The 26,157-nt window shown below is 43.8% G+C and overlaps 3 protein-coding genes across 5 annotated transcripts; 2 read left to right on the top strand and 1 right to left on the bottom strand.

Annotated features, from left to right (window-relative positions):
* The first annotated feature begins 113 nt into the window (after window positions 1–113).
* Window positions 114–15,282, top strand: LOC123121193 (exportin-4). Of its 3 annotated transcripts, none has more exons than XM_044541119.1 (32): window positions 114–393; window positions 1,117–1,204; window positions 2,354–2,462; window positions 2,557–2,655; window positions 3,159–3,201; window positions 3,763–3,834; window positions 3,925–4,020; window positions 4,121–4,354; window positions 4,423–4,606; window positions 4,759–4,870; window positions 4,959–5,045; window positions 5,250–5,388; window positions 6,300–6,390; window positions 6,509–6,571; window positions 6,660–6,769; window positions 6,876–6,980; window positions 7,354–7,427; window positions 7,892–7,967; window positions 8,274–8,492; window positions 8,913–8,984; window positions 9,400–9,471; window positions 9,565–9,629; window positions 9,713–9,815; window positions 9,878–10,009; window positions 10,128–10,271; window positions 12,469–12,576; window positions 12,660–12,710; window positions 13,347–13,424; window positions 13,512–13,625; window positions 14,161–14,357; window positions 14,480–14,549; window positions 14,660–15,282. In XM_044541119.1, the coding sequence occupies exons 1-32, from the start codon at window positions 307–309 to the stop codon at window positions 14,846–14,848; spliced, it is 3,483 nt and encodes a 1,160-aa protein (XP_044397054.1). In that variant the 5' UTR covers window positions 114–306; the 3' UTR covers window positions 14,849–15,282. The 3 variants fall into 3 exon arrangements, 2 of the variants coding, with proteins under 2 accessions (XP_044397054.1, XP_044397050.1); XM_044541115.1 differs by having other exon boundaries at window positions 6,873–6,980; XR_006459641.1 differs by lacking the exons at window positions 5,250–5,388; window positions 6,300–6,390; window positions 6,509–6,571; ... (16 more) ...; window positions 14,480–14,549; window positions 14,660–15,282 and having other exon boundaries at window positions 4,427–4,606.
* A 1,136-nt stretch (window positions 15,283–16,418) lies between these two features.
* LOC123090619 (ensconsin-like) lies at window positions 16,419–20,911 on the top strand. Its single transcript, XM_044511938.1, has 3 exons — window positions 16,419–16,500; window positions 20,151–20,407; window positions 20,484–20,911. The coding sequence occupies exons 2-3, from the start codon at window positions 20,153–20,155 to the stop codon at window positions 20,790–20,792; spliced, it is 564 nt and encodes a 187-aa protein (XP_044367873.1). The 5' UTR covers window positions 16,419–16,500; window positions 20,151–20,152; the 3' UTR covers window positions 20,793–20,911.
* Window positions 20,912–22,838: 1,927 nt separating this feature from the next.
* On the bottom strand, window positions 22,839–24,446 carry LOC123078341 (uncharacterized). The gene is made up of 5 exons (XM_044500821.1): window positions 24,319–24,446; window positions 24,030–24,235; window positions 23,634–23,946; window positions 23,450–23,548; window positions 22,839–23,366 (listed from the first exon to the last, which is right to left on the bottom strand). Exons 1-5 carry the CDS (start codon window positions 24,349–24,351, stop codon window positions 22,839–22,841), a joined length of 1,179 nt encoding a protein of 392 aa, XP_044356756.1. The 5' UTR covers window positions 24,352–24,446.
* Between the last annotated feature and the right edge of the window lie 1,711 nt (window positions 24,447–26,157).

The raw sequence follows: 26,157 nt of genomic DNA, 5'->3' as shown, positions 1-26,157 counted from the left end.
ATCCTACATACAAATATATCTAAAAATCCTATAGAATCACTTTGACCAAACAGAAGCCCTAAAAAGCTGTAAACATTTCGATTCCAGTTATAAATTGATTAATTATACTCGTCGCCTCTGTTCCGCCCCCAAACCCAAGGAAAACCCATCATCAGCCGCTCTCTCTCTCTCGGCTCTCCACTTCGGCCTCCGCCTCGCTCCCACCCCAAATTCCTCCACGGCTGGCGGCCTGAAGCCCTAGGCCACCGCCGGGAACGAAGAGCAAGCATACAGACGCTGCGATCGGAAGCAGCAGTAGCCGCCGCCATGCAGGGCTTCCCCGGCGGCGTCCCCGATCCGCAGCAGCTCCAGGCCACCATGCTCGCCATCGAGCAGGCCTGCTCCCTCATCCAGGTCAGGGCCCTCTCCAGCTCGCTGCTGCGGACGCTCACGACGTTATCGCCTTGCTAAATTCAGCGTCTCTGTCCCTTCCCGCGGCTAGCGCTCTGTATTTCGTCGGTGTCTCGGTGTAGATTTGGTCCGCATGAGGGCAGCGGGCTTCTGTTCGACTTTGTTGTGCCTTGATGTCATTTGATGGAGGAAGTGCTTGGTTCGCGCAGATGCTGTGGCATTTTGTCTTTCTCCTCCCTGAACCATCGATCAGTGCTTGCTGCGCGCTGCTGATCAGTGTTCTCGTGCGGATTGGTGAGGGGATCCTTTTTTTTTACCGCGTTGTCAACGAGGATTAGGTGCTTTAGAGTTAGTTGCTTAATTTAGGGGGTTCGGCGCCTCTGAATTATTCAGTCAGGTGAGATATTCTGATGCCTCATCGAGTAAAGCAAAGGCACTGTTCAGCTGGTACCGAAGGTTATACTGGTCTTTAACGAGAGTTCTTACAATTGGTATCGGGCCTGCTAATCGGTGTTTCCATGTTGATCTGGCGAGGGGATCCCTTTTTATAGAATTGCCATTTTGGTGAGTTTTTTTTTCTTGCTATTATAGATTTTGAGTATGTGATTTCTATGCCAGGGGACATTGAATGAGCATAGAACCATTTTCCTTGCTATAGATGTTTCATCCATTTTCCATGAACTTTACTCAGGAGATAATCTTTTGACGTCTGCATGATTTTCACAGGTGCACATGAATCCGGCTGAAGCGGAAAAAGTTCTAAGTTCACTCCATTCATCGCTGATGCCTTATCAAGCATGCAGATTTATTCTTGGTATGCTGTTGTTTAGCTGCGCACATCAAAGAACTGGAATCAATTCTCGATAAGGCTTAAGATATCCTCAATTTGGATGTGGATTGCTTAGTAGGACTTCTCATATCAGCAGGATTGTCCATCTATGTAACCTTTGTCCTGTACAGTTTTTCTTTCTTATATGATTTAAAACAAGAATCAACTGAAACAAATGTTGCAAATGCTCCCATCTCATCTTCAAATGCAGTTTGTAGACCAACTCATAAATTCATCTGTTAATTGTTTTTCCTGTGATTAGCTTATGCCAGCTGTACTTGCACTTTACTATTTGAGTAAATCTAGTGACCATTAAAGTGAATTTATCTAGTGGGAAGAGAGATTGTTTTGTTATGTAATGGCGATCCAAGTTTCTGAAGTTGTGAATCTCTAGGTGTCTATGTTTCTCGAGTTGCCCAAGGCCACTTTGAGAATATGTATATTATCATTCTTTTTAATAAAATGCTTTAAACGTTATGTAAATTTTTGCTGGCTTTGTGTACTCTGTAGTTTAGAAGGACAGGCCTGGCGCAGTGGTGAAGTATTCCCCGCTTGTGCCAAGAGGTCTGGGTTCGACGCTGCCGCTCTGCATTGTACCGTGCAGGGATAAGGCTTGCCTCGTTCCTTCCCTAGACCCCACTTGGCGTGGGAGCTTCTAGCACTGGGTTTGTCCCTTTTTTTGTGTGTACTCTGTAGTTCCCTAGAAATGCACTTGTGGTGTAATTTCTGAAAGATCTTTGGTCTCTGGAAAGTGGAAACTGTGCTAACTTACTACTTAGTGATCTAAACACTCTTATATTTCTTTACAGAGGGAGTATATCACTTGCTAAGAAAAGACTCAAGTCAAGTGGGTGCTAGTTGGCTTGAAGTGTCATACCAAATCAACAATAATGTGAAACTAAAATGAACAAGCTGGGGTCTAATTGTATTTGCGTGTAAAATTGACATTCTCCAATCAAGGTTGTCATATGCATATTGTTGTTTCAATGATCAAAGTAACTAATCTATCCATGCTTCGTCCAAATCTAAAGAAGTTTATAGAATTACAGGGGTACATAGCGACATATATTTCTATTATGCCATTTAAAACCTTGGTCAGCTGAAATTAACAATTTTCCTCTATGATTCTCCCAGAGACATCCCTAATGCCAAATGCGAGATTCCAAGCTGCTGGAGCAATTGGTGATGCTGCAATAAGGGAGTGGGGAATTTTAACAGATGACAACAAAAGAAGCCTAATACTGTGAGTTTTTGGGGAGTTTTTTAAGCTTGTATTTAATGTGCGATGATTGCAACAAAAGAAGCTTGTGTTTAATATAGTTCTCCTAATGTTGTAGATATTGTTTGAACTACGTTATGGAGCATGCAGGTTCCCCTGATGGCTACGTGCAATCAAAAGTTTCTGCTGTGGCAGCTAGGTTACTAAAAAGAGGCTGGTTAGTTTTTTTACTTTAATGCTTACTACTATGCCAGTGTAGCGCCTGTATCTTTTGCTTATGGCACTATGCCTCTTTGTACTAGCATCTTCGTAGTCGTAGCTTCTATTTATCTGTTTATTTGTTGCATAAATATCCATTTGTGCATATTTTTTTTTCATTGGGTTGTCGGGTTGGTTATGATTCTTTTTAGAGTGATGCAGCCTTCGTAAAGAAGAATTGGTGCAATAAGGGACTGAATACTTATATATTCCTGCTAGTAAAAAAAAAGTTAGCTATTTAGCTTATGTCTGCATCAAGAGTAATGGTATTTGGGTGGTTGGGTTGTACGATATCATCCATGATGATTAGATGCAAAAAAGGTTATTCAAGAGCATGCATATATAGATAATTATTTTATTTCAAATGAATTTCTGCTCTATAATGTGCTTCAAGGCAATTGACTGCTTGAAGATTTGACACTCAAAATTTAGATGTTTTCATATAGAATACATGCTTTGCAGGCTTGAGTTTCCGGACCAAGAAAAAGGCGCTATCTTCTTTGAGGTATAATTTTCGCTGAACAGTTAGACAGCTACAGCCTCATCAATGATGTAGAGCCTAAGTTTTTTGGCTTTCTATGGTCATGGGTTTTTCTAAACGGGAGACATCCAGTTTCATATTTTTATAAATTGGCAATGCTGACTGAAATACATGTACAGCAAGAAATTGAAATAGGTAATTTGGTATAACTCATACGTGGGCCAGCAAAATTATATTTTTGAAAGAAAACAGTAAGAGTATCCTACTGTGCATATGTTTGGGCCGGCCAGCTAAATAGGCAATGATGTATAGCCTAAGCTGTTTGGCTTTTGGCAATCCCTCTCTACACTAGGGACATCCAAATCGAAATTGGTATAGACGGTTAGATGGATGATTGAGATAGTGTTTAATTTCATCCTCATAAGCAAACATAGAGTTTTCAGTCCCACTAGTATTTATTGTTTGCCGAATCTATGTTTTATTTTTCATAATTGTGTTTTGTATTAATTGTCTGCCTTACAATTTTAATCATTTAAATTTCCCATTCGTTTTGTTTGCTGACCTACTGTTTGATACCATTTTCAGGTTGAACAGTCCATCCGGGGCATGCATGGGCCTAATCGACAGTTTGCTGGGATCAACTTCTTAGAAACCTTGGTATGCTGTTCATGTAGGCTGATGTGCTTGCTTCTACGAATTTCTTGTCCTTTCCAACTGAGTCAGAATCAAATTTCATGTTTGAGCTAGGTTTCAGAGTTTTCCCCTTCCACTGCTTCTTCTATGGGCCTGCCTAAGGAGTTCCATGACCAATGCCAATTGTCACTTGAAGTGAAGTTTCTGAAGGTGGAACCATATTTTTTTTTCACATGAGAATAATGTCGGCTATGCCATGTCATCTAAACTGCTTTTATCATTGTTCTAATGTGCCATTTCCTGTTGCAAGGACTTCTATTGCTGGGCACAAGCTGCTGTATTCAATACCGCAGACGAAATCTTGAATTCAAATGTAACTATACCCGAGGAGAAAGCATGTTCGGCGGCATTGCGCCTCATGCTTCAAATTTTAAGCTGGAGCTTCAAGCCAACTTTGGAACATGAGAATTTAGATGCCAGAATAAAATCTGGTTTGAGGAGCGATGCCATAAATCTGAGGAAATTCGAACGTTCATTGGTGAAGGTACAGTCTTTGAGCTATTTACATCTTTGCCCAGTTCACCTGATAAATGGTTACATTTTCTATTGTAGCCAGGGTCTTTGTGGACTGATATTCTTATATCAAGTGCGCATACTACCTGGGTTTTGAACTTCTATACTACCCTGCGTCAGAAGTACTCGTATGATACACTATGGGGTGATTCTCCTATTGCTGTCTCTTGCAGACAGCTCATAGTGCAATTATGCTCCTTGGCAGGCGCTGTTTTTCCTAATGGTATGTTGCATTTCAAATACTCATTGTTTGTTTATGTTCCCATGCTGTACAAATTTGATGTTCATAAAAAGCTGCTTAATGTTATCTCAACCAGCAAATGAGCAAAATATGTTAATGATCATCTCAGTAACTTCCTTGTCCTCTGTTTTCAGATAATGGAGATGCACAAATTGAACACTTTATGCACATACTATCCGCTGTTATCTTGTGGATTGAACCTCCGAATGTCATTGCGGAATCAATTCGAAATGGAGGAAGTGAAAGGTTGTGCAAGAACTATGATCATGATCTTCCTTGAATCTGAGCAAACATTAAGAAATATTGATGGGAATTACGATTTAAATTTGTGCAGTGAGTTCATAGATGGTTGCCATGTCCTGCTTTCAGTGGCATCTTTGACTAGTAGCTCACTTTTTGACAACCTCCTGAAATCGATAAGGTTAGTTATTGCACATTTTTTTCTTGTTCTTTTTTATAAGGCAGTACATCGTAAGTTCAACGATTATCTTTTGTATCAGTAAACACACAATAGATTGAAAAGTTACTTCTGTTAGTACCTTCAAGCTTCAGGTTCTGTTCATACCATTTGTTTACCAGATAGGATTTGACCTACTAATTTCTTGTAATATGGACTTGCTTGCAGACAATATGGCACAATTAACCTGCTTTCCGCTTTGACATCCGAAGCTGTCAAGTCTGTTCTGGATAACCAGAATGAAGAAGAAACATGGGGTTCAGATGCTCTAGATATATTGTTAGAAACATGGAATGTTATTCTGGGGGTATTGTCATTGATCTGTGCTTCACATTATTTGTATACCTTTTTATGCAACTTCCTTAATCTAGTGCTCATTTCTAATCTTTGTCCAATATTTCTTTGTGATATGGTTGTCGGCTAGTGATGATGTTTCTTTTTCTACTTGTTAGTCACATATATTATTCCAATGAAGTTTATGGCTCCGTCTTCTAGGTCCACACAAGATTTTTTTTAATGTTTATCGGGCATCATTTGCCGCCAAGTCCTTCCCTGATCAAACGCAAGTTATGCATGTTAAATTATGACATAAATCCTTTTTGTTCAATGTGCACGTTAGAGCAGAGAATTTGACCACTGTGATTGGTTATCACCTGTTCATCACTTAGTAGCACTGAGGAGTTATTTTTTTCACGGGAAAGAGGTTAGAGTGATAATTGTACTACTCTTTGGTATATGCATGTTTGTTTGGTAAAGGTATGTGCATGTTTGTTTGGAAAGACTTCGGTATATGTACTTATATGGAAACAGTAGCATCTCTTCCCTTGAAAAGTTAGCAATTCTATGTGCTTTACAATTTACTTGACTTTGTAGAGCACATACCTGATTATGTATAAGATACAAACTCCCTGTCGGCAATGTCATAGCCGCATATTCCCTTCCGATAGGGAAATAAAAGCTGCTTGATTGTTATCGACAATTTCCTTGGCAGCATGGGGCATGGAAGTGCTTGGGTTCAGATTTGCTTGCTGATAAAAAGGGCTTACCTTATTTGGTACATGGAAAACGAAATTAATTATCACATGATTTTTATTGCACGCTGTCCAATATACATAACGAGATTAGGTACTTCGGTTGGTTAATAATATAAGTCATTCTGCCATTAATTATAACCATTAATTACTGCATAGGATTCATTTCAATCATGTTTATACACAGGAAGCTTGTGCTGATAAAAGTCCTATGTCAGCTGATGGAGCACTTGCAGCTTCAAATTTGTTTAAGATAATTGTGGAGTCACATTTGAAGGGTACAGACCTTTTCATTTGAAGTTACCCTCGAAGACATTGATACTTATGCATAGAGTACTTCATCTGCTGTTCTCATCTCCTGCTGCATACTGACTGCACTTCTTTTCGTTTACGTAGCTGCTGCTGATTCTGCATTTGAGGATAGTGACGATGCTGAATACTTTCATGTTTCTGTTTCAAGTATGTTGAATTTCTTAATAAATACTTCCTATTCCGAGCACCCTCCTCTTTGGGAATCCTTATACTAATGAAGTACTGTTTGGTCCAGAGCGTGATGAGCAGTTGGCCTTGTATGCTCTGATTGCACGAGCAGCTGCTGACACCACCATACCCTTTCTTGAGCAACTATTTTCTGAGCGATTTGCACGGCTAAGTCAGGTCTCCTTGTTAGCTTCATCTTGTGCCTTATCTTGGTTCAAATTACCTATGCATTCCTGCCATAATAACCTTCCTTCCATGATATGTGTAACACTGTTCTTAGCAGAGAGATGTCGAAAATGATCCCACTCGAACATTGGAGGAGCTGTATTGGCTGTTGCTGATTACCAGTCATGTCCTAACTGACTCAGGCGAAGGAGAAACACTGCTTGTAAATAATTCAAAGCTCCCTTCTTTTTTACTTGTGTTTTCAATTTTTTATAAACTATTTGCAGTTCCACCTGGACCACCTCTAGCCTACCCCAACTTGTTTGGGACTAAAGGCTTTGTTGTTGTTGTTGTTGTTTGTATTTGCAGTTCCATCTTCTTCTCATAGTTCCTGCAATCGTCAAATTCAACTTGTGTTAGAGGCTTCAGTTCTTATAACATATGGTGCTCGATTTATCATTATGTATATTGTATAAAACATAAAATGCTGCACTGAATGCACTGTGCTCTTACATATTATTATTGTGTTTATTCCTATCAGCTAAGATAAATATCACAACTCTCAAAGTTTTCACTATTAGTTATTTTTTTTACAGATTCCTGAAGCTTTGCAGGCGGGATTCACCAATGTAGTTGAAGTAGCTCAACATCCTGTAGTTACGTTGTCATGGTAATAATCTTTTTGCCTATTGGTCACTTGACAGAGCTACCTGTTTGGTAGAAAACGTTAAACTGCTGATCTTATACCTGTTAATGTATATGTCAGCAACGTAAGAATTTCAGAACCAGTTTTGATTTATGAAAAATGCTAGCTCTGTCATATAGTATAGAAATATTTGACACTGAGTCGCGGTCCTAAAAATTATATTTCCTGGTTTCCCTATTATGCAACTATATATATCATTTAATTAAATTTTAGAAATAAGTTAAAACATCCGCATGAGCCCAAGGTAAGACAAGGCTTCTATGGTATTCAGAAGCATATTTATTAAGACCCCACATTAAATATCTGTGTTTTATAACCGGAATTTTTATCCACTTCATTGGTAATGTAAATTTAGGCCTTTCTGTCCAAGATTTAAGCTACTGGGATTGCGATACAACATGATCTGTTGACTCTCTTTGTCTATGTAGGTCTATAATAAATTTTTCAAGGCAATGTCTAGACCCAGGAATTAGAGGGAGGTACTTCAGTCCCCGGCTCATGGAGGTACTTTTTTGTACTGTTACCTGTCACCTTCATCTTATTCTATTTCCATTTTTGCTTTGGACGAGAGTTATACTATTATCTTGCTATGCACAGTTTGTTCGACCTGTTATTTCCATTCCCAAAGGTCGTAAGTGTTTATGTTCTCTTTAAGGGATATTATCTAGTTTACTTATTGTACTACAAGTACTAATATATCTCATCTTGCCCGTCGACTTTGTATTCATTACATAGCTGTTCTATACATTTTTGGACCTGTTGTTTATTAAGATAATGAACTTCCCCTAACTTGTTTGTGGTTGTTGGTAGGCGGTGATTTGGTTCCTGGCCAGATGGGTTGCAACCTATTTAGTACCACTTGATGTGAGTAGAGAAATTGACAGTGTGGGTAGACATGGATCCCAGCATTCTAGAAAATTGCTAAACAGTTTTGCGTGGGACAATAACCAAGGGGAACTTGTTCTTGATTTTGTTGTTCTCATGTCAATGGTGGCACTTACTACATATCAGGGCGAAATTGAGCTGCAGGTAACCTTCACCTTTACTGATCAACCTGCAAGACTGCATAATTTTGTGTCTACCCGTGCGTGTACACTTGCATGCCTATATGTTTTGCCGTGTTAATAAATAATAACTACCGGTGACAAGCCTGTGCAAAATTTAGAAGTGTATGGTGTTTTTGACTTTTCATTGTCTCCGAGATGTTAGTTCTAACACAACTTTAATACTACATAAGTATGGTAGTCTGTTCATTTTTCATGCTTTCAATGCTAAATACCAAATATTTAGAAACATTTCCAAATGGCAAGAGGTTTAATTTTGAACATACCTCCAACAGGACAGAATTTGTGAGTAAAAGGAGTATTTGTTATTGAGGGCTCACTTATAAAAATCATCTTTCTGCTGTGAAGGATATCCCTAATTTGTTGCTTTGTTTCATGTTATCAGACACTTACATGCCAAAAACTACTTGCTTCAGTTGTTCGACGGAAACACACATGTGCTTATGTTGTTCAGTTGGTAAGTCCAAAATCCAAGTCCACAGCTACAACCTATGTTATCATACTAATATTTGCATGCTCTGTAGTATTATGTTGCACATGGTAAAAATGTTCGTAGCATTTCTATCACCATAGGTATAGCGTGCTTGTTTTAGCCAAATGTCCCTTGGTGCAGGTTGTAGATTCTTTTCGTCCTCAGCATACCACTGAATAGTAATAGTGAGAGTGGATTTTACGCTCGTATAAGTGGATGCACCTCAAGCTACCTTTGTTGTCGTTGGTTTTACTGAATCTGTCATGGCTCTAGAAGACTGGCAAAACTTGGCAATATGAACCCTGTGATACTATTAACATTTAACACCCCCCCCCCCCCCCCCCCGCGCGCGCGCGGGGTTTCCTCTTACTTCATGTTTCATGATACTATACCTTCTTAGGACTCATGGCGTGACCTTACAAGGGCTTTTGCAAGTGGGCGTTCTTTATTTTCATTGAGTGGACGTTTACAGGTAAGTGTTATATGCACTCACCATGCAGTTTTAACTTATGCTTTCATTTGTGAAGACCTTATGCTTTTGTTACTACTTACCACACCTTCACAGAGATCTCTAGCAGAAACACTTGCATGTGCAGCTTCCTGCATCAAAGATCCCGAAGCATCTGTGCAGTAAGCCCTTTTGAGCTGCTGTATGTTATCTTATAATGAATAAATATGTGAGATTTAACAGAGCCTGTGTTGGTTTGACAAAGGTATTTGAGAGACCTCATGGGACCAGTCACAGGATGCCTAGTAGAAAATGCTAGTAGGAGTGATCTTAAATCTGTTGCACATCAACCAGATGTTATCTACATGGTGAGTATGCATGTTATTTGCTTTAAGCTCTTTGAGGCTAGTATAATGGAAAATAACTGTAGGTCTGTTGCCTATTGGAACGGCTAAGAGGAGCTGCTAGAGCTACTCAGCCTCGCACTCAAAAGGTTCTGTTTGAGATGGGTCATACTGTGATGAACTCACTCTTGACTCTTCTGGAGGTGTACAAAAATCAGGTATTGTAGCTCATCTGTTGATGCATCCTATCAATTATTTTTAGATAAAATCATATCACGCTTAGACATGTGAATTTGAACCTTGAAGATCCTAGAATAATGTTTCTTATTTTTTTAGTCTGAAGTCATATACATGATACTCAAGTTTGTGGTTGACTTCATTGATGGTCAAGCTGTATTCCTGGATGGTAAGGAGACATCAGTTTTGATGAGCTTTTGCTTACGTCTGCTCCAGATATACTCCTCTCATAATATTGGAAAGGTAAGAACAGGAATTCTTATTACTGTGTTATTCTGTGCCAGAAAATTTTCTCCACAATGATGCTCTAACATTCCTTTTTCTCAAATACACACGTGTGCATGTTTAACAAGGTGGTTTGTGTTCACGCGCCTGCTCCATACATTTTTGCCATGTTTGCATGGCACATGCGGCATGTGCCCATTGTTGTGTTGGGTCGGGCCTTTTGCTTCTAGTAGAGCTCCATTAGAGCTAGCCTATACAAAAGGATTGGCTCTAATCCCTATCTATCCAAACATGCCATTAGGGAAGGGGATTTTCTTTGGGCTTTTCATATGTAGTTTTCTCTCGAAACAGTCTTGGTCCCTGCTCTATATATAAATCACAAACGGCCGAATCATACAAGGTGATGAGGAAATCCTCTTGCAAAGCAGGTCAAAATAAAAAACGACATCCAGGAAAGTAGCGAGAATGCCACCAGCACAAAGCCGAGCAAGAGAACAGGAGTAGCCAGACCCAACACTAGGCAACTGAGACTACCAACCTGGGTTGAAACCGCGCCTCACTGCACCGTACACGCCAAGCTATGGCCGAAGAGGTCCGCCTGCCCTCTTGCTCCAGGCCGCAGAGCGCCGATCCTGCCAACGGACAGCGAGGACCGAGAATGGTGACAACGAGGTCATGTGTAAAAGGTAGGAGGGCAACGAGGCCACCCCACGCCACAATTGAAGAAGCTTCACACCAGGATCAAAGCATGCTTGAATACGCCGACGAGCCGCGACCTGTAGGTACCTGAGCTTCTAGGAAGACACCCGCAAGAGGGAGACGACACAACGCACCGCAGTCGCTGAGCCTAAGAAGACATACAAGGGTTTTCACCCGGAGCCCTGACATGGAGAGGGGACCCACAACGATGCCCCCAAGAGGGATACGATACTCGTAGGCATCGCCGGCGACGGAGCGCGGAGCTTTTGCTCTGAGCCTCATCCGTGACACAAGGGGTACCAAGGTCGCCACCCAACCCGAGGGGAGAACTGCTGCCGCCAGCTCGAGGCCTCTAGACCAAGACTGGAGGCCGCCACTGCAAGAGCCATGATAACACCAGGATGACTCACCGCCACTCCCAAAGCCATGATAACACCAGGATCACTCGCCACCACTCCCCTCGCTTGCTTGCTGTAAAGCCATCCGCGCAGCCCCACCTTCCGTGGCCGCTGCTCTGGCATCCAAGGATCCACATCACCCCACCAACCTGACATCCAGATGACACCCACCCGAGCAGCAACAAGGGTCTCCATCCAACCTTAGATCACGCCACCTACCGGACCTGCAACACCTCTGCAGCGCCCAAATCTGGGCTGAAACGGCCAGACAACGGCACACGAGTGGACGGACGGTGATCGCAGCCCGCCTGGCTGCAGTCACCACACCCAAATCCTCTCCTACATGCACCCAGACCCGACACCCAGCCAGGCAGGGGCGCTGCCGCAGCCGGAGCCTGCCCACGGCCATAGAGCGCGAGAGAACGAGAGATCGCAGCCCTCTAGCCCATGGCCCCGACCTCCAGGCACAGCACCAACCCGTGGTGAAGGGAGCCAAGCACCGGAGGCGCCACAAGGTCGCCCCGACAGGGAGGGAGACCGGAGGGTGCCGTGGTGGCGAGCTCCTCACCCGGGGGGCCGGATGTGGGCCTCTGCCTACCAGATCTGGGGAAGAGGCACCAAAGGAGGCACTGTGCGGTGCTGGAGGAGGCTTCATGCTACACCGGGCAGCCAAACTCGACGAGGATGGGATCCACATGGGGGAAGAGAGGGAAGGAAACAGAGCCTCGGGGAGGGGGCGCGAATTGGGACCAGGAGGAGGCGGCAGCAGGTCGCCACCTGTGACGCCCTAGGAAGGTGGCGCGGGGGCAGGAGATCCGTGTTTGTTCTGTTTCCAGATGTAGTTAAAGGGAACAAATTGTCAACAATCATTGTGCTATTGGAGATAATGTGTGAGGACAGTAAATATTTGCACTCTCGTCAAATTTATGTTACTTACTGCAAACTGACAAAAGAACCTTGTTGTGGCAAATGTAATATGGACCAAAGCAAATGAGCTTCTCTTTTTTTCTAAACTTTTGTGATGTATCAATGTTAGGGAGTAACTTCCCGACCGTGCAGTTGCCATCAATGTTAGAGAGAATGTTCTATAAGACTTGATTATTGTCTCTTTTGCCTAGGTAATGCTCTCGCTTTCTTCAACTCTGCGAAGTGAATCACAATCCGAAAAGTACAAGGATCTGCGTGCTTTGCTTCGGCTTTTAACAAATATCTGCTCAAAGGATTTGGTAACCTTCACCCTTACACCCTGTTGTGTATTGTCTGTTCGAAGATCCCCCGGATGACTAAGTGACACTGTTGGCAAATGCAGGTGGGTTTCTTATCCGATAGCAACATTGAAGGCTCCCCAGATATTGCAGAGGTACGTCGTTTGATGTTTTTCCAGTATTTTCTGCTTCTAAGAAAATTAACTGTACATATTGTTGAGTATAGATTGTTTACTGTTAGCACTTGTGGTTACTGGTCACCTTTAGGAAATTCCATAAACAAAATTGTCCACCTCTGCCATCGGTAGCCAACTCTATTTAATTGTCTCATGATCACAAAACCACAGAACAATTTGGTCAGATAGGTAACCAATATGCCAATTAACGTTTACTTACAGTTATGCAATTGGAGCATTGCGAAGTTTTAAGTGCTGCACCTGTCTACGGGCTTGCATTTGACCAGCAAGAAATGACACAGCTGGGACATCCTGGACTTGAACCAGAAATATGGCCTTGAAGAAATCCTTGTTAAATTCAAGGCTATGTATTTGTGGCTTAGCCCCCAATTAGACACATGGTTGCCATACATCTGCCATGTCTTGAACCAGAAACATTGAGGTTATTGAAGGAAAGTTTCTGTAGGAAAAATACTAAAAGCGTTCTGGTTAAAGGACATTTGTCATGTCTTACTTTAACCATTTAACCAGGGGTATTGTCTGTTGTCCACATCAAGAGTTAACTGCATTTACTACTTAGTTAGTTTGAAAATAACTCAAATGTTACCTTTGCAGGTCATCTATGTTGGTCTTGATATTGTGACTCCCTTGATATCTTTGGATCTTCTCAAGTACCCTAAACTAAGTCGTGATGTAAGTTTTTTTTTTCTTTCCATTTTTCTTCTAGTATAATATAATAATGGCAATCAAATGATACTAAGTAATTTGGTTTCTTTGCAGTATTTTGTACTTATGTCGCACTTGTTGGAAGTGTACCCTGAGAAGGTTGCTCACTTAAACAGGGATGCTTTTGGAAGAATTACTGGTAGTCTTGAATTTGGCCTGCGTAGTCAGGCAAGAGGATCTTCACGTAACTGCATTTACTGCTTGTCCTACTTTTGCTTAAATTTTCAGATAGCAGCAGTACTCACTGCAGTGAGCTACTGAGTTGGTAGCAACTGGACCTTGCTTGGTTATATGGCGTGCCTACATACCCTCTGCTACCAATGACTCTTGCATCTGGATTCTCTATGAACCTATGCTCAACTTTCTATATCTGTCTGATTTGCTACTGTGAGCACCTAAATGTGCAATCATTCTTGCACTGATATAAAGTGATCAGAGCAAGCCTTCAGTGTATTGAAATCATGGAAAATGTGGTGTATGCTATAAGATGACTGGACAGAACTTCTGTTTTCTGAAATGCAATATAACTGGCAAATTACAATGAATAATCAGATGTATTTTTGCCTGCCACTTGTGATGTCTACAAATATTGTTTGATCTATATAATATGTGAAACAATTGCCATTGCCGTGCATTCTGTATGTTGAAATACAGTCTATATTCTTCAGCTGATATAGCTAGGTTTGTGTTTTCCATGTTGCAGGATGGCGATGTTGTTGAGAGGTGCCTCACAGCAGTAAATGCCCTTGCCTCGTACCATTTCAAAGAAAGACTTGGAGGCAGAGGAGGGCTTGGCTCGCAGGTTATGGAATCTGACGGATCGAATGGCAAACTTCAGGAAAGCATATCAAGTCACTTCTTGAGGCTTCTCCTGCAACTACTTCTGTTTGAAGATTTTAGGTGAGCTCCCCACGTCTACATTCAGTATAGATTTAGGATCCTGTAACTTCATATTTTCTCTTCATATTGTTCCATTTACCTTATTTGTTGTTGTACATATCTGATATATGTGACTGTTGCAGAATGGAACTAGCAGGTTCTGCTGCAGATGCTTTGCTTCCTTTACTTTTTTGTGAACAGGAGTTATATCAGGTCCTTTCTCACCACTTTTCTAATAGGCTAACAGTTATCAGATCAAGTACAATACTAAGGCTTAATTTTTGTTATTTTGCTATGTGTTCTCATCACGTCTCCCTCTGCAGAGGCTGGTCCATGAGTTGCTTGAGAAAGAGCAGAATCCGACTGTAAAATCAAGGCTGGCACTTGCTTTCCATAACCTGACAAGTTCAAACAATCTCTCAAGCACCCTTGACCGGCCAAACAGGCAGAAATTCCGGAAAAATCTCCGTGTTTTCTTAGGCGAGGTCTCGGGCTTCATGCAGATAAAGTAGATGGGGAGTGACATGAAAGCATTGATGTCTGGTCGATCCCCAGAAGATTTTTCGCCGTCGTGGCCGAGTCCATGTGCGGCGGAGCCATGAGCAGGAATTCTTGGTGTTAAGAGGTTGAAAACGCATTCGCCGTTGTGTGTTGAAGGGATAGTTGAAAATTGAAACAGAAATGACAGGAACATGTCGACGTGTTCCAGGATCTGTGTCTGGCTGCATTTGGCGGTGGAGAATTGGACGCCCTGACATGAGATCGTTGTGTAAATTTAGTTGGGTCTCGATGTAATCATACAGAAAAGGCGGATATTTTTTTTAAACGGAGAAGGTGGTCATTTTGTTGCGACTGCTCAGATGGAACAGTTTTTTTTTCTCCCACATGTATGGGAGATACAGCTTAGAAGAAGCGATTCGGCACCGTGTGGTGCATGATTTGTGTTGGTCGAGAAGTGCTGAACACTGGGGCCTGCTTTTGCAATGTTCGATTTTTACTGGACTCCTGTGGGAACCGGGCTGTTTGGTGTAAAATGTCTTCTTCCAGAGCAACTGAACAAGCACATGGTGTCGGCGTGTCGCTGTAACCAGCCGGGGCTCACTTTGAGCGTCTGAGCCCTAGGATTCCTGCGAGTTTTTTTTTCTTTTCCTTCTGGCCAGGAACTCACGAGCGAAATGAGCAGCAGTGTCGCGGCTAAAAGATCTGCAACCTTCACGCACCAAATTTGGGTGGGTCATTATGGGCGCGCCATAACTCCCTTGGACATGAGGCCCCGTGTGTGGCTGCGTCGGTGGGTGGCGCTGGCATTTGTGGATTTTGGTGACCATTTGCTGTGTGGATCCCATGGACTTCCGTCGAGCAAGCTGTTGCGTGTCGGTGGCTGCATGCCCGTGTCGGCGCGTGGATGGATGGATGGATAGGTAGATCTCTGGTCGAACATCTGTGCGTAAGTGTGGGAATGTGGGATGCACGTGATATAGAAAACCAATCAGGCATTTTGCCCGGAGGCGGTACATTCTCGTAGTCGGCAGCCGCGTGTAGTTCTAGAACGTGAGCATCCCCTCTTGCTCGGCCGTGGCCAGTTCGGGTTTCCTCCGGCTCGTTGCACTAAAAGTCTTGCCCTACAACTTCTTGGCAAAGAATGAAAGTGCAGCATCTCGAGGAGCAAACTCCATAGGAAAAAACAAACGGAAACAAAAGGAAAGACTCACGTGACAAAGCTGATTGATTGGCCATACGCGCATCAGCACTGCAGCACCAGCAGCAGGACAGCGAAGGAAGAGAGAAAATAATAATGATGTATCCCTTCCCCTCCCTCCCATTGGGGGATAAAATTACTGTTCTGACCCTTAAGGCAAACTAAATCCCGATTTGACCTCGTTCCGAAATTTTTTTGTTTCTGACCTTTTTCGGTGACGCCAAGGTCCCTGGCGTCTGGCCCCTGGCCCGCACTGCCCGCCTGCCCGTTGACCTGCTGACGTGGCAAAGGGGCCAGACGCCAGGGTCCCTGGCGTCTGGCCCCGGTAAGTGGATAACCCCACCGGGAGAGTGTGTGGGTCCCACCCCACACACTTTCCCCAATCCAGCCCGAGCTTGAAGAAGAGCTGCTGCCTCCCCACTCTCTCTCACCCCTCAAGCTCCCCCCTCAAATCCTCTCCAAAAGGTACATCCCTTAGGTGGATCTTTCCATCACTTTGTTGCTCTTGTTAATCTCTCCCAAATCATCCAATTATTTTTTGTTAAGTCTTGTTATTTTGGTTGCATTTTATACATGTTGGTGGAACCCTAGTTCATGTTTTCTCCCCCTTATGTTAGTGTGAATGGCTTGGTTAACTTTGATAATATAGTGCTATGCATGGTGTGTAGTAGGAATATATGTTTGTTGAGTAGAAAGATTGGGGGTTAGGGTTAGTTAGTGATTAGGGTTAACTTTGCTTAGTGTGTTAATTAGTGATTAGTGATACTTTTGTGGACATCGCCAATAATTTAGTGTTGATATGATTTGGATATAATAAGATGTATTTGGATAAACACCAATTCTCATTGAGGTCTTAAATGCATTCATGTAATTTTTAGATGGAGAGACTTGTTAATGTTCATTACATTGACAAGGAGGCATTCTTGAGTAACAATGCCGACACGGGTGAGGAACCATTGGTTTTTGATAGAAGCCCTAGCTATGAGGATGTTGTTGCAAAAGTGAGACAAGTCTTGAAGTGGATGGACACCAATGTTGATGTTAAGTTAATAGGAAGGTATGATGTTGGAGTTGGAGCCAAATCTCGCTTGAAAAGTATGCCTATCACCTCGGATTTGCATTGGGATGTATACAAGGAAAAAGTATCCCAATCGGAAGACAAGTCACTTGAATTGTTTGCCACCACCGAATCTCCTTGGTTTACCTTTGATTTGAACCGGCATGTCTCTTCCCCAATGGATGACATGAGCGAGAGGACAATGGTGCCACTTGTTGAGCATAGGGTTGTGGTTGATGCCCCCAATGTTTATCCCCCACCATGTCCCCGTGTACCAACTATCAAAGCAAATGAGGTTGAGTTGTATGCCCCCAATGCTTCTAGCCAACCACCAACTAGCCAAGCAAATGAGGTTGAGTTGTATGCCCCCAATGCTTATAGCCAACCACCAACTAGCCAAGCAAATGAAGTTGAGGTGATTGCTAGTGACGGAGTAATTCAAGAGGATGAAGATGCTTATGATGACGACGAAGAGCAAGAGGAAGGGTTTCATGGCAATGATGTTGGTGACTTGGATGTGTACATAGCGCAAAAGGACATGGATCGTGACTTGCCTTTTAGGCGTCAATATGCGTATGACTCGGATGACGAGGGTCCAGTTGAACAGTTGGACGAGGATGGATTCACAAAGGAGGAGAACCAAATCCACTTTGAGCTGACGGGCTTACAAAAAAGAACTCACTTATTTAAAGATCTCGGCCTTGCCCATAAAGCTGTTGTTGACGGTGGAATGAGAATGACGGCGATTGAGCCAACACCATGCCCGGATCCAGGAGAACCAAGGGTGGAGAATGAGGACGAGAATGCTTATTTGAAGAAAGGATTGAAGTTTCTGAGCTTGCCTATGCTGAAGTTTTGGTTGGCTGACTATGCCATTCGAAACCATATGCCAATTTATGTTGAGCACTCCGACATGAAATTGCGTTACACCGTGGCGTGTGAGCAAAAGGAATGCACATGGAAGGTTCGTGCAAGAAAGCTTAAAGAAACCGAAGAATGGGTGTTAACAAGTTGTGATACCACTCATAGATGCAAACCGCCATCGAAACGACTTAGAAAGACACACCGTCAACTCACATCTGAGTATCTTGGATACAAATGGATGAAAGACATAGCCTTTGATCCCACTGTGAAAGTGAGGTTTCTCATGCGGACGGTGAAAAAACAATTTGGTTATGAAGTCAAGTATGGGAAGGCATGGAAGGCAAAGGCAAATGCTATTAGGATGTTGTACGGTGGTTATGAAGAAGCATACAACCAGCTCCCAAGGTTGTTGGCCGCCATTGCACATAGGAACCCGGGCATGTTTCATGTGGTCGAGGATCACGAGGGAGTGTTCCACCGTGCCTTCTGGAGTTATGGACAATGTGTGGAGGCGTTTCAGCATTGTCGTCCGGTCTTGTCTATAGATGGCACGTTCTTGACCGGTAGATATAAGGGCACACTAATGGTAGCAATGGCGCACTCATCAAACAACAACGTGTTGCCATGTGCATTTGCTTTGGTGCCTTCCGAGCACCAAGACAACTGGGAGTGGTTCATGGGTCATGTTAGGCACAACGTGATTGGGGCTAGGGAGGTATGCATCATATCGGACCGACATCATGGCATACTCAAGGCAATGGACATTGTTATTCCAGGATTTCCAAAGCTTCACCACAGATGGTGCATGAGGCATTTCGTGGCCAACTTTTACCGGGCATGTAAGAGCAAGGAGCTCAGCAAAGACCTTACCCATGTATGTGTGGCCTTCACCACCCAAGGTTTCGATGCTCGGTACAACAAACTCTTTGCAGCGGTGAACGAAGGGGGAAAAGACTTCTTAACTAGGAATTTAAGTGAGAAGCACAAGTGGGCACGCGCTCATGACGATGGTGGTTGGCGATATGGCGACATGACGAGCAATCTCGTAGAATGTTTCAACAATGTGTTGAAGGGTGCTCGTGCTTTGCCGGTGACTGCAATAGTGGAGTACACCTTCTTCAAGCTTAATGAGTACTTTCAGAGGCATTCTGAAGAGACTGCAAAATGGATAGGTGAAAAAAGGGATTATCCGGAAAAGGTTGATGAATGGTTGCAGTTACAAGCAAGCAAGTCTTCACGACAACAAGTTATCGTATTCGATAGACTTGAAATGATCTATCAAATTGATGAGCCAGGTGGCACAACACGAGATGGTAGACAATATGGTGGTGCTGCATTTGAGGTGAAACTGAAGACTCGGTGGTGCCAGTGCGAGAGGCCTAGTAAGTATCATTGGCCATGCTCGCATTTGATAACGGCGGCGAAGGCGAGAAACATACATGTTAATGATGGAAAAACCGTGAGGATGCAAGAGTTCCATGTGGAAGCTACTAGGTTGACATGGGCGCCAAGATTTCACCCTTTCTTGGACCAATCACAGTGGCCTGAGTACCATGGCCCTCATATTAGGCCAGACCCTCTTCTGAAGGTGGAGACGAAGGGTAGAAGGAGAACTAAGAGGTTCAGGGGTGATATGGATGACCTGGCTGGATACACTGGCATGAAACAATTTGGTAGCGGTCATTTCATGGAGGCTCCTGACATTATCAACTGTGGGGTGTGCGGTGAAGGGGGACACAATGAGCGGACATGCAAAAAAAAAGAAAACCAAAAAAAGAAAAACAAGTCGTGGAGGCGGCACCGATGGTGAAAGAGGTGGAAGAGGTGACGGTGGTGGTGGTCGAGGAAGAACGAGCGTCAGAGGTGGTAGTGGTGGTCGTAGAGGGAGCACAAGTGCTAGAGGTGCTAGTGTTCATAGAGGGAGCACAAGTGCTAGAGGTGGTGGTCGAGCTAGCACAAGTGTTAGAGGTGGTGGTCGAGCAGCCACAAGTGCTAGAGGTGGTCGTGGTCGAAGAGGAAGCACAAGTGCTAGAGGTGGTCGTAGAGGAATGGTTGATAATGGATCGGCCTTCGGTTATTTGTTTAATCCAGATGGTTGATCTAATAATAATGGTATATTATTTGTTCATACAATTCCTAGCATTTATGCATTTGCTCTCTTAATGTCTTGTGCTAACAATTGTTCTTTTTGTAGGCATGGCTTCATCCGGTTCCAGGACGAGGCCACCGTGCGCGGACCAAGAGGACATACCGAAAACGTGGTTGGAGGCCAGTTTGGACAAGAAGAAGGAGAAGGATGTGCCCACACCACCATGTTGGTGTGGTGATGTTTGCAAGCTGAAGGTGTCCACTGACCGCAACAAGTCATGGACAGAAGGTAGAAGGTTTTTCGTGTGTCCCAACTATGCACATGATCATCGAAGGCCAACTAACGCATATGACATACCACCGGTATGTTAGGTGTACATATAAAAAACATCAACAAGTTGTCACTCATATGTCTAACAAAATCATGGTTTATATGTAGTCCCCTCCTCCACTTTGCAAGTACTTCACTTGGATAGATCACGAGGTACCAAAAGATATCCAAGAGGACCAGCGTGCAGATTGGTTACGGAGGCAGCGCCTATTCGAGGAGTCCTATGCACGGGGATTGGAGCGGGAGCGTCGTGAGAAGCAGGCTCGTGAGCGCAAGAAGCGTGAGCAAGAGAGGGCACACAAAGAGAAGGCGGCTCGTCAAGAAGAGAGGGCAAGCAAACTTGTAAGGGCTCGCGATGCACGAGAGGAGGACGAGGCACGTGACAAGAAGGGAAAGTGGCCCCGGACTACTCAGTAGACAAATGGAAAGGCACCGGCGTCGATGATGAACTGTCGAGACTTTGTTTAATGTATGAACTTATTATTCGAGACCTTGTGTGGTCATGAACTATTTCTGTCATTCGAGACTATTTGAGATTATGTGCAAACTATGTTCGTCATTCGAGACTAGTTGATATGCTTTGTTCATATTTTTGGTTGATAGTAGCATGCTTTGTTCATATTTAACAGTGTTTGCTAGTTGTTGCTAAGCAAAAACTTAAACAAGCTTTGTGCAAAAACACTAGGCCCACACCCAGACGCCAGGGTGCATGGTGTCTGCCTCCCAGATCCAGACGCCAGGGTCCCTGGCGTCTGGCTTGCTTTGCTCACGCAGGTGACCAGACAGGCCGTCTGGTGTGTCTGATGGACACCCAGACGCCAAGGTCCCTGGCGTCTGCCTCCCAGATCCAGATGCCAGGAACCCTGGCGTCTGGCGTGCTTTGCTCACGCAGGTGACCAGACAGGGCGTCTGGTGTGTCTGATGGACACCCAGACGCCAAGGTCCCTGGCGTCTGCCTCCCAGATCCAGACGCCAGGAACCCTGGCGTCTGGCGTGCTTTGCTCACGCAGGTGACCAGACAGGCCGTCTGGTGTGTCTGATGGACACCCAGACGCCAAGGTCCCTGGCGTCTGGTGTCCAGAAAGCATTCTTGTCTAATGGATAAGATTCGAGTGGATAAGATTTTGGGCCCACCTCTACCCCTCTCATCCATTCATCTCCACCTCTACCCCTCTCATTTCACTCATATCCACCCACTCTCACCTCTAGCCCTGCCAACGTCACTCCCTCGTCCAGCACCCTAACCCCCCCCCCCTCAGATCTCTCACAAATCGGTCCGGTTTCACCGTTGGATCTTCAGGATTTCGAGACTAGAAGGTAAATCAACTCCACCCCCATTTTTTGGTTGGTTTAATTTATCATACTTTTGTGAAAAACCTAGTTTGTTTTCCTCGTGGTTTAATGTATCATAGGTTAGCTACTAAGAGATTTGTGTGCTGTAGATGGCTAACGAAACTCAGTGGGTGCTTAGCCCTGTTGTTCATGTGCATGGCTTGTCTCCATGTATTGTGCAAGTTAGTCAAGTGGACCTCACTTTCGATTGGTTGAAGACTAAATTCATGTTGAAGCAAGGGTTGAAGGAAGAGGATTTTGTGTACTACGTCAGCAGGAGGAAGTCAGATGGCCCCGGGGAAAGAAAATTGGTTGACATAACTGATGATGACAAGATTCAAGAAATGCTGGAAGAATGGAAATGGAAAAGGGTTGTTGACTTGCATTGCTACAGGAAACCGAGTTATATGTGATGTTCATGTCGTTTCAACCATCGTGGTCATGAACTACTTATGTCATTCGAGACTATTTGTGTAATTTGAACTATGTTTGTAATTTGCTATGTCATTCGAGACATTGTATCGTAGACCATCGTGGTCATGAACTAAGTTTGTAATTTGAACTATGTTTGTCATTTGTCAACTATAGTGTTATGAAAAGACTATGCAATGCTTATGTATGTATGTTATTCGAAACTACAAGTGAAAAGACAAAACTACAAGTGAAAAAGCAAGTATTGTCTGCACCAGGACCAGACGCCAAGGACCCTGGCGTCTGGCTCCCCTGCTTTACCCTGTTTCTGGTGTCAGTAGACTGCCAGACGCCAAGGACCCTGGCGTTTGGTCGCCTGACTTACAGCCAGACGCCAAGGACCCTGGCGTCTGGCCCCCTGACTTACAGCCAGACGCCAAGGACCCTGGCGTCTGGCTCCCTGTGCATATAGATGACTAAATACAGATTTCATCATTCATGTCAAACATTCATATAAATGACTAAATCACAGGAAACAACAATTAACATAAATCACATCATTCATGTCAAACATTCATAGCAACTTCACGAATCCGGTACAACTTAATTCGAACGGCAACAAGTTCATGGAAAGAAACGACAACAAGTTCATGGAAAGAGACTACACCAGGTTCGTCGAAACAAACTAGAACAAGCTCATTGAAACAAACTACAACAAGCTCACTTCTTCCTTCCTCTCTTCACGATATCTGCAAGTGTATGCTCCCCCTCTTCGCTAGCCTCATGCTCCTCCTCTTCGCTAGCCTCCTCCGCCTCTGCATCAATGTTCGACTTATATCTTTGCATTCCCGCAGGCATAAATTGATGAGGATACTCCGGACTATGGAATTGAGTGTTCCATATCTTCTTTCTACCTTTCTGGCCCGGTGTCTTAGCTATTGCTTTGCCTTTTCTAGAGCGGGCATTGCCTTGTGTCGGTTGTGTAACCTGTGATGGTTGTGGAGCATCAACATCATACTCATGATCCTCTTGATGTGTTGCATCATACTCATGCTCATCATGATGTGTTGGCTCCTCTTGATGTGCTGGCTCCTCTTCATTGACCTCCTCCTCTATGTCCTCTTCGTTCTGGACATAACACCATTTATTAGCTCTGGCGGCGCGGCTACCTGGTGCATACACATCACTGGACTGAGCACCATGGCAAGAAAGCATAGCTGCCATCTTATGGAACCGCTTCTTGAACTTCTGCGACAACACAAAATATGCTATGATATGAGATGCAAATAACTAATCCGCGAAAAAAACTTTTATAATATATTGCGACTAACCTCCATCGTGCTCCTAAGAGTCCTCTCAGATAATGCACCACCAGGTGGATGACTCAGTGCAACATTGGCATCGTTGACGCACAGAAGCAACTCTCTGCCCTGCAATTCATGAGCACACCAAACTTATGTATTTGAAAGAAAGACAACATGATGCAAGTATGTTAGAATAGGTCAAACAGACTACCATTTCGTCATGCATCGGTGCGTAGTCAACATGAGCCCCTCTGGTGTCTCTCACAGCCGTGTTGAAGGTATGATAACCTTCTGCAGTCTCCGGGTCTTCAGACACCAACTCCGACCACTCCTCGTGAGTCCAACCTGGCTTCAGCTTTAACCGGTAACGATCCGCATACCACACTTGATACTTCTGATATGCTGACTGATTGTGAGGTCTATTCTCTGATTGCACTAACGTGTCTCTTTGATTCCAAATTTCTATCCACGCACGGTGTTTGTTTGCCCAATCCGATATATCCTGATTGTTCCTTCGATCGAACCTACAAATGATGCACGGGACAAAGCATTAGCAAACACTGACTTATTCAATGCTCTACTACATACTCAAGGCATGCTTTCTTACCGATGCAGAGATAGCATTTCCTCCTTGCTCTCCTCAATTGGAATACCTTGTCTTTTTCCAAATTGTCTTGCCACACGGTCTACAAAGTGCCACTCGACTGCGAAGAAGCATATCATTGGGCACCTCGCCCGCCAAAGATGGCTATCACGCGTGCACATCTCATTAAGATCAAAGTCACGATCTTCCACATAAGGCAACCAATGTACCTGCAAAACAAAGAGATACATTGTTAGCTACATACATAAGTTTCATTCTTGACTAAATTTTATCTCATCGAACTTCTCATAACCTGCTCAGCAGTCAAGGTGTCCAGCTCGTTCATATAGCACTTGTATCGCACATGCGAGCTTCCTGTGTACACTGTCACTTGTTCCCAATAGTAAGCAAGCGTAGGGCGCCGATATGGATCATCATCATGCAACCCATCATGATTACCCCGTGGGTTTGCCATGAGGGGGTTCTTCAAATCGGGCCGTCCAACCGGGATCCGCTCCCACATCCACACGGATAGGCTCCAAACAAACCCAGAAAATGAGGATGTACCTCCCTTCCTCCGACACGCCAAGTCAAGCTGCAATCAAACAAACATGTTAGATATGGAGGCGCATGACAAATGCAAAATAATTGGTTGCAAATATCTCTTACCTGACGATACAAGTATGCTAGTGCGGCCGAACCCCAGCTATACTGGGTATCCCAGTTATTAAGTGGCTCCAAGAACATCCAGAGGGCTGAGTTCCCGGTTGCATCTGAGAAGACTACCTTGGTTAGTACATACCAAAGATAGGCCCGCGCGTACTGCTGCACAACCACGTCATTGGCATCCTGAGGGCACGGGTTGGTGTTTCCTCTGACCAGTTTTAGCCAAGAATGCCTCACTTTCGCTGTATCGGCCTTGCCTTCTTGAGGGCCCTCGGGCTGAACGCCAATTAAATCGGCAGTCCGTTCTCGCCAATTACCCACGCTGACACGACCGGTAACAGCTTGTCCATTGATAGGAAGGCCGCTTATCATAGCCATGTCCTGTAGGGTCATCGTCATCTCCCCACATGGAAGGTGGAAGGAGTGAGTCTCCGGCCTCCAACGATCCACAAGTGCGGTCAGCGCCGCGTGGTTCACCGGCGGAGCGCGTCGCTTAAACTGCAACACGAATGGGAGAAGACCCAATCTCCGAATGTAAGGCTCATACCGCGGGTCGTAATCAAAGTCATCAGCGGAATGACCCCTCATGCGCATAGCAACTACAACCTGCAAATAAAGTGATGTTTTAATAATCAATACCAGAACACAAATGAGAAACAACGAAAATTGACCCAGTCTTGCTTCTTACCTGTCCATTTTCAATGGCACGAGCACGATGCTCCTTATCCCACTCATCGATTAATTCGTCATACCAAGGTCCATCACCATCCGCCATCCTACAAAAAAATTTCACAAACATCTATGAATACATGAACAATATCAAACAATTTCCTTCTCCAAGTTTATTCCATATGAAAACACCATTCTTCTCAAACATAACCACATCATTTCTTTCTTCTACATATGCACACATATCATCTAGAGTACCAAATTTCACCATCAAATATATTTCATTATCATCATCCGCCATTCTATTGAACAAATCATGTCACACACAATAAGAAAATTTCATCATCTCTTTTGCATAAATTTTTTTGCCAACAATAGTATGCCAACAATAGGATTATCTACACATACACACATCATCTATCAAACCAAATATAGTATGCCAAAGTCTATTTTACATACACAAATCATATATTCATCACCCCTCTTAATCGAAAAAAAAATCCTATGGACAACATATACACAAAACCGAATTGATTTTACCTACATGTTCAACTACACATCATCTACTGCATACCTAATCATCTATCAACTACACAAAATTTTCTAAAAATAAGAAACCATCTACTCATCTAACATCACCTAGTGTTGAATAATGCATCCAACCAAAGAGGGGAAAACAAAAAAAAATGGAGGGAATGGGGGAGAATACCTCAAAGAAGCTTGGGGGGTCCGATCTGTGAGTTTGAGGGGTTGATGGAGTAGATCAAGGGGGGTGGTAGTGGGAGGGAGAGAAGGGGCGAAGAACAGAGCCCTCTGT

Source organism: Triticum aestivum, chromosome 1B (assembly GCF_018294505.1).
Source record: "Triticum aestivum cultivar Chinese Spring chromosome 1B, IWGSC CS RefSeq v2.1, whole genome shotgun sequence".
NCBI lineage: Eukaryota > Viridiplantae > Streptophyta > Magnoliopsida > Poales > Poaceae > Triticum > Triticum aestivum.
The sequence above is the reverse complement of the archived record's forward strand: the minus strand, read 5'-3'. Positions and strand labels throughout refer to the sequence as shown.

Excerpts from the sequence above, each read along its gene's own strand:
- LOC123078341 (XM_044500821.1), bottom strand. The coding sequence starts at position 24,351 with ATGAACGAGCTGGACACCTTGACTGCTGAGCAG. Across the intron at positions 24,236-24,318 it reads ACACCTTGACTGCTGAGCAG|GTACATTGGTTGCCTTATGT; the intron begins GTTATGAGAAGT and ends TTTGTTTTGCAG. Across the intron at positions 23,549-23,633 it reads CACCGATGCATGACGAAATG|GGCAGAGAGTTGCTTCTGTG; the intron begins GTAGTCTGTTTG and ends CATGAATTGCAG.
- LOC123121193 (XM_044541115.1), top strand. The coding sequence starts at position 307 with ATGCAGGGCTTCCCCGGCGGCGTCCCCGATCCGCAGCAGCTCCAGGCC. Across the intron at positions 9,472-9,564 it reads CATTGAGTGGACGTTTACAG|AGATCTCTAGCAGAAACACT; the intron begins GTAAGTGTTATA and ends ACACCTTCACAG. Across the intron at positions 9,630-9,712 it reads GATCCCGAAGCATCTGTGCA|GTATTTGAGAGACCTCATGG; the intron begins GTAAGCCCTTTT and ends GGTTTGACAAAG.
- LOC123090619 (XM_044511938.1), top strand. The coding sequence starts at position 20,153 with ATGGCTTCATCCGGTTCCAGGACGAGGCCACCGTGCGCGGACCAAGAG. Across the intron at positions 20,408-20,483 it reads ACGCATATGACATACCACCG|TCCCCTCCTCCACTTTGCAA; the intron begins GTATGTTAGGTG and ends GTTTATATGTAG.